The 6215-nt window shown below is 44.8% G+C and overlaps 2 protein-coding genes across 3 annotated transcripts in view; both read left to right on the forward strand.

The window, feature by feature from the left end:
* plod3 (procollagen-lysine, 2-oxoglutarate 5-dioxygenase 3) overlaps positions 1-6215 on the forward strand; it is a 14184-nt gene that overhangs the window by 5651 nt on the left and 2318 nt on the right. The window contains exons 10-17 of the mRNA XM_020587538.1: positions 1-9; positions 154-295; positions 629-742; positions 826-897; positions 1074-1178; positions 1263-1409; positions 1757-1882; positions 2249-2436. The exon at positions 1-9 is cut by the window's left edge and continues 120 nt beyond it. Of these exons, the coding sequence (XP_020443194.1) occupies positions 1-9; positions 154-295; positions 629-742; positions 826-897; positions 1074-1178; positions 1263-1409; positions 1757-1882; positions 2249-2404 (871 nt within the window). The 3' untranslated portion in view covers positions 2405-2436. The remainder of the gene's footprint in view (positions 10-153; positions 296-628; positions 743-825; positions 898-1073; positions 1179-1262; positions 1410-1756; positions 1883-2248; positions 2437-6215) is intronic.
* znhit1 (zinc finger, HIT-type containing 1) overlaps positions 4395-6215 on the forward strand; it is a 4101-nt gene continuing 2280 nt past the window's right edge. Inside the window, exons 1-2 of one of the 2 annotated variants that reach the window (XM_020587547.1) lie at positions 4395-4657; positions 5671-5768. In XM_020587547.1, coding sequence (XP_020443203.1) covers positions 4633-4657; positions 5671-5768 — 123 coding nt within the window. In that variant the 5' untranslated portion in view covers positions 4395-4632. Of the gene's footprint in view, positions 4658-5322; positions 5491-5670; positions 5769-6215 lie in introns of those variants that run through there. The other variant, XM_020587548.1, reaches the window with a different exon arrangement.

Here is a 6215-nt window from a genome sequence, read left to right on the forward strand (position 1 = left end):
AAAGAGGATGTGAGCGAACACACACACACACACACACACACACAGAGCAGTTTAGTCGAGCAGATGGTTCTGTTTAGTGAGCGTCCATGTTTCAGCCGGGTCAGACTTCACACGGTTGTGGTGAGGTGAAACCTGTTTGCTGTGTGTGTGCAGCGGCCTGTGGAACGTGCCGTACGTCAGCCAGGCCTACCTGATCAAAGGCAGCGTGCTGCGGTCCAAGTTGTCCCAGGTGAGCCTGTACGTGGACGAGGCGATGGACCCCGACATGGCGTTCTGCAGGAGCGTCAGAGACCAGGTAACACCCCTATTCGTATTTGAATGTTTCAGCCCTTTTTTCTTCCACAGTTCATGTTGGAGTCTGGTGTCCACGCTGAGATTTGTTTCTGAGCCGCGCCGCTATATGTTGTGAATGGACCCTGACATGGCGTTCTGCAGAAGCGTCAGAGACCAGGTAACACCCCTTTTCGTATTTGAATGTTTCAGCCCTTTTTTCTTCCACAGTTCATGTTGGAGTCTGGTGTCCACGCTGAGATTTGTTTCTGAGCCGCGCCGCTATATGTTGTGGACAAAGACTAATAAACACTGGCAAAGTCTGGATGGTAAACCTGAACGTATCATGTGTCCACAGGGAATCTTCATGTTCGTGTCAAACCGCGATGAGTTTGGTCGTCTGGTGACGTCGACCAACTTCAACACATCCAGGTTGCACCCGGACATGTGGCAGATCTTCGACAACCCTGTGGTCAGACACACTCACGTGAACGCACTAACATGAGGACACGGTAAACTGAAGACAGCACAGGCTCAGTGTGTCTGTGTTTTCAGGACTGGAAGGAGAAGTACATCCATGAGAACTACTCCAGGATCTTTGACGATGAGAAGAGCTTCGTGGAGCAGGTAACACAACGCAGCCCAGTTCAACGACCAGTGTGACTGATTCACAGAGGAGTGAGTGAAGGCAGCAGGCGACTGTGTGAGACACATCTGTGTCCCTTTGTTTTCCTCCTTCACTTTGCTTTGGATTAGTTTTAGATCAATACCACCAAATGATCTGACCTCTGTGTCTCTCCCAGCCCTGTCCAGACGTTTACTGGTTTCCAGCTTTCTCAGATAAGATGTGTGATCACCTGGTGGAGACCATGGAGGACCATGGAGAGTGGTCTGCAGGTTCACACAAGGTAACCTTTGACCCCTGTGACTAGTTCTGTCTGAAGCAGACGGGGACAGTGAGCACTGAGGGTCCAGTCTTGTCTGTGTTTCAGGACGAGCGTCTGGCTGGCGGCTATGAAAACGTCCCCACTGTGGATATTCACATGAACCAGATTGGCTTCGAGAAGGAGTGGCTCAAATTCCTCAGGGAGTACGTCGTCCCCGTCACAGAGAAACTCTATCCTGGATATTACCCCAAGGTACCGTCCAGACACCACACCGAGGTATAGTCTGGGCTCTGCCCCGTGGTTGTACAGTTATCGTTTATTCAGTTAGCGTGAACTCCAGACGCTGCCTCAGCGTGCAGTCCAGATACCAGGTCGTGTCCACACACTACTCCACATAAAGTCCAGGCACAGAGCAGACTTCTCCCCAGAGAACACAGTCTACTGTGAAGTACATGTAGCGGTTCACTACATGTAGCGGTTCACTACATGTAGCGGTGCACTACACGTTATGGTTCTGCTGAGTTTGTTTGAGTTAAACTTGTTTGTGCAGCTCCTGTCATTCATTTTGTTGTAAACCATGTGATTTTGTGCGTGTGCAGGCTCAGGCCATCATGAACTTTGTGGTGCGTTACCGACCTGACGAGCAGCCGTTTCTGCGGCCGCACCACGACTCCTCCACCTTCACCATCAACATCGCCCTGAACAGGAAGAACATTGACTACGAGGTGTATACACACACACACACACACACACACACACACACTGATGTGATACGAGGGTCATCAGGAAATGACAAACCACACTGTGAATAACCAGGAGCTGTCATCAACTCCACAGCTGGTTTTATTCATATAGTTTGAAATGAAACAAAGGACACGACATTAAAGTGCCAGGTCTCGGCTCTGAGCAGGGTTCCCCAGGTCAGGAGGGGTCGTCTGCAGTAGAGTGTGTTAAAGTAAAGACAGGACGTCCCATCAAAACGTGACCAGTTGTGAGCTGATCACAGTTGCCTCTAGTTTTAGTACCAAGAGTAAAAAGCAAAGAACAGACACCTGAGTGCGTTAACCTGTCTGTGTCCGTGCATCTGTCAGGGTGGAGGCTGCAGGTTCCTGCGTTACAACTGTAAGGTGGAGTCTCCCAGGAAAGGCTGGTCCTTCATGCACCCTGGCCGGCTGACGCACTACCACGAGGGCCTGCCCACCACCAGGGGGACCAGATACATCATGGTGTCCTTCGTCGACCCCTAGACGCCCTGAGTGCGTGTGTGTGTGTGTGTGTGTGAGAGTGAGTACATTAGTTGACTTCATCATCACAGATCAAGCCAGATGGAATGATGGAAAAGACGCAATGACCTTGAATGCATCGTCTCAGATAATTTCCCATCCTGGACTTACAGATGTTTGTTTCATGTCTGATTGGACGAGCCACTTCACTGTAGGTGCCTTTACCTGTGACCCGTTATAACGAGCTGTGATCACACCTCACGTTTCAACGCATCGTACCGTCAGGTGGAACAGATGTGGGGGACCCTGAACGCATCATTGTTGACACTTTTTTTAGCCTTTATTTTCATTCATGCATCAAAAGACAAATGTGCAAAGACACTATCAAAACCTAGTATTGGGGCATTGTTTAGAAGAATTTCAAATTAAGAGTCTCCTGTGGGGATCAATTCAGTTGACACTGTGCTGCCTTACTTTATTACACTTCCTCAATCTATGCAAACAAAACACACTCCATGTTTTTCTCTGTGTGTGTGTGTCCGTCAGCTCTCTGCTGTTACAGTCCAGCCAACTCTAAAAACTGCTGCTGCTGCTGATTTGGTCTAACGTGGTGCCTTAGCATGTGTACTGCAGGCGGCGCTCGCTTCTTGGTTGCCACGGTAACCAAAGCCCATCTAGAGCGTTTTGTCATTTGGAAAATTTTTCTCCCAAATTAGAAAACATGCTTGGTTGAGGCAAATAAAAAAAGAATGTTGTGGTTACTGTGGCAACCACCATGTAGTGTTGGGGTGTAGGGACTCGTAGCAGCAGTCAGTAGCATCGTTATTGTTTTATTCACCCAAACAGTGAAAGGTAAATCAGGAGAAGGAGTGATAATAGAGAAAAGCCTAAATTTAGGTGAGCATGAATATATTTAGAAAAGAAATGAAAGTATGAATAATACAGTATTTTTATACTAGGAAGTCGGGGTATTTAGTAAAAGTGTGTAAATTGAGTGTTATGGAGCAGAAACTCCACTTTTTTAAAAAACTGGTACTGGTAAAGTACTAAAGGCCTTTGATATTTTCATTGTGTAGTTTTTTTTAATTCATTTTTTCTTTGCTGTATTTTTTTTTGGTTTTCCATGTTTCCATCATGTAGCTGAGTATTTTCATCAGCGCCGTGGTAAATCGCTATCTCTCAGTATTTTTCTCCTTATTTAAAGTGAAAATGTTGAGACAGCGTTAATTCTGTTTGAGGGACGAGGTTTCTGCCTGATGCTGTCTCTGGTTTTATGTCCACGGTCCCCTACGAGGAGTCGACTGTCTCTGGCTTTGTACAAACTGCATTAAGTTATTTGTTGAGTGAATAAAGTTTTGAGATTTTAAAATATTTTACCATCTCAGCAGGTGCATCAGGGAAAATGAAGCTCTCAGGTTTTATGATTATAATCACCTTTATTGGCCAAGTATGATACACACAAGGAATTTGTTTCCGGTACAGAACCGATGGAAGCCGTCTGTGGCACCAACTCAACCGTTGGCTCTAACCATCAGGGATTTAGTGCCCAAGGACACTTCTACACGTTGTTTGCAGACACCGAGATTCGAACCTTCAACCTTCTGGTTGGGAGACAACTGCTCTACCCACCGCACCACTGTCACGGTGCTTTGGAGTTCTGATCTAATGTAAAATCAATATTTATTGAGTTATACTAGCAATCAATTTTCTGATGCTTAAACCCTCAGAGATTCAATTAACTATAATTTCAGCAAAAAACAAACATTACAACAAATTCTCACAACTGAGAATCTGAAACCAATTTTTGGCAAGAAGTTACTTGATTCATTGATCGATTAATGGATTCTCTGCCAGTTATTTTCTATAAGTCGGCTTATTGATTATGGACTCATCACTGCAGCTCTAGTAAAGTGTATTTACTGTATAATACTCCAAACTAGTGAGGGCAGTAATGGTTATAGTTTCACACTATGTGGCCACAAAGAAAAAGAAAACGCATTCAAATAATAACAGGTCCTCTTTGGCTTGCCGTAGCAAAGACACCCAGAGTAGCATTGATTAGCCACTAAATTGATCTGAGATTAAAACACATCTCTAATGTTAGTCTTGTGTTATATTGTGAGCTGTCCAGGAGGGAAAGTTTTATGCTTGAACAGAAAGTAAAGAAAGACGCTCTCCGTCTGATTTGGTACGTAACGTGACCTCTGTGGCTTCCGTAGACAGGAAATGAGACGATAACAACAACAGCTAACATGGTACTGGAAAAAAAGGGTTCCGGTGAGTTTTGTTCAATTTTAACGAGAGTTGCACATTAAGACGTGGATTTAACGCGTTACCAGTTAATTATTGGTACGAAGTTACTGTTTAGAATGTATAAGGTTGTCTTGACTGGTTCTCCGTGTACACGTTTGGCCTTTTGGCGATGGCTCCGGGCCTAACTAACGAAACGTAAACTTGAAACGGTACTGCAGTGCTTTAAGCGATATACCCTGTCTTTAATATCGCCGTTACTTGTTAATAATGTTTGTAGGTAAGCGGTTAATTCGGCATATAAATGTTAATGGTAATAACGCTCTTTAATATAATGTAGCGCTCCGCTGGTTCGGATGAGAGGAGCTGGCCTAACCCTGCCCTAAACCTGTGCAGCTAACTAGCCAGCTGTGCGCCGGCACCTAGCTATCAAGGAGGAGAACGCAGGTCCTGTCGTTTATCGGCTTTCTTTTCAGGACAACACAAGATCTCCTAACATCTTGTAACATGGACCTGCAGAGAGTGAAAAGAAAACGGTATCACAACACAAGATCTCCTAACATCAACCCGTTCCGCCCAACAGGACCTACCCCCTTATGCCCTCCTCTTATATCCTTCTCTTGGTCAGAACAGCGCGGGCACATTACAGAAAACAGCGGAAACCAGTACAAACCCACCACATGAACATCAGTGTCGAACCCCATTAACATACAACAGAATTCACATGAACCGTGGTGGCTGGTCAGGGTTCCTAATAAACTGACCAGTGGATGTACATACACACAATAAAATCCTCATTTAAGACGACGGATGTGGCAGCCAGCGGCTTTTTAACGGGGCGATGACTGCAAGGATTCTGGGTATTTTATTAAAATGTATGGTTCCAACAATCCTCTGAATTTAGGTTTAGCTCCTAACAAGCTGTAAACTGTTCACTAAATGTTTGTGTCAGTCAAGCTTTTACAACACACTTGGTTTACAATTTACAGCTTACGTGATGTTGTAAGGATGTAAACATCCTCTGTCTGTCTGTCTGTCAGCGCGGGTGGAGGCCGGTCAGCGCAGAGTTTTGGATGAAGCCACCAGGCAGAGGAGACTGACCAGACAGCTGGAGGCTCTGGAGAAAGACAACTTCCAGGTCTGTCTCACAACATGTCTTGGAACAAGCAGGAGTTTTTCTTAATCATCTACAGTTTTCAGTTCATTTGAGTAAAAGCCCGCATTTCATAGGATATTTATACCTTAACACAAGCAGCGAGCTTGTTGAACTGCTTTGAACATGAACTTGTTTGTGCTGTCAACTTTGTGTGCTTTAAAATCTGAACTTGCACCAGACTTGTCTCTAAACCCAAGCAGGGACTGGCCTCAGCAGGACTCAGCAGTTTAAGGATCCTGAATAGTTAATGTTCAACATTTCTTCTTTTGAGTCTCTAATGACAAGAATTAATAATTATTAAATACATTTCTTTATTTAGCTTGTTCTTATTTCTTAGTGATACGAAGAAGAGGTGAATGTTTCTGTTGTTTTTACAGTGAAAATGCTCTGCCTTGTTTTTGTTATTTCGTACCGTGTCGTTCGTTCTTT

The sequence above is a fragment of the Monopterus albus genome, unplaced genomic scaffold (genome assembly GCF_001952655.1).
Source record: "Monopterus albus unplaced genomic scaffold, M_albus_1.0 scaffold460.1, whole genome shotgun sequence".
NCBI lineage: Eukaryota > Metazoa > Chordata > Actinopteri > Synbranchiformes > Synbranchidae > Monopterus > Monopterus albus.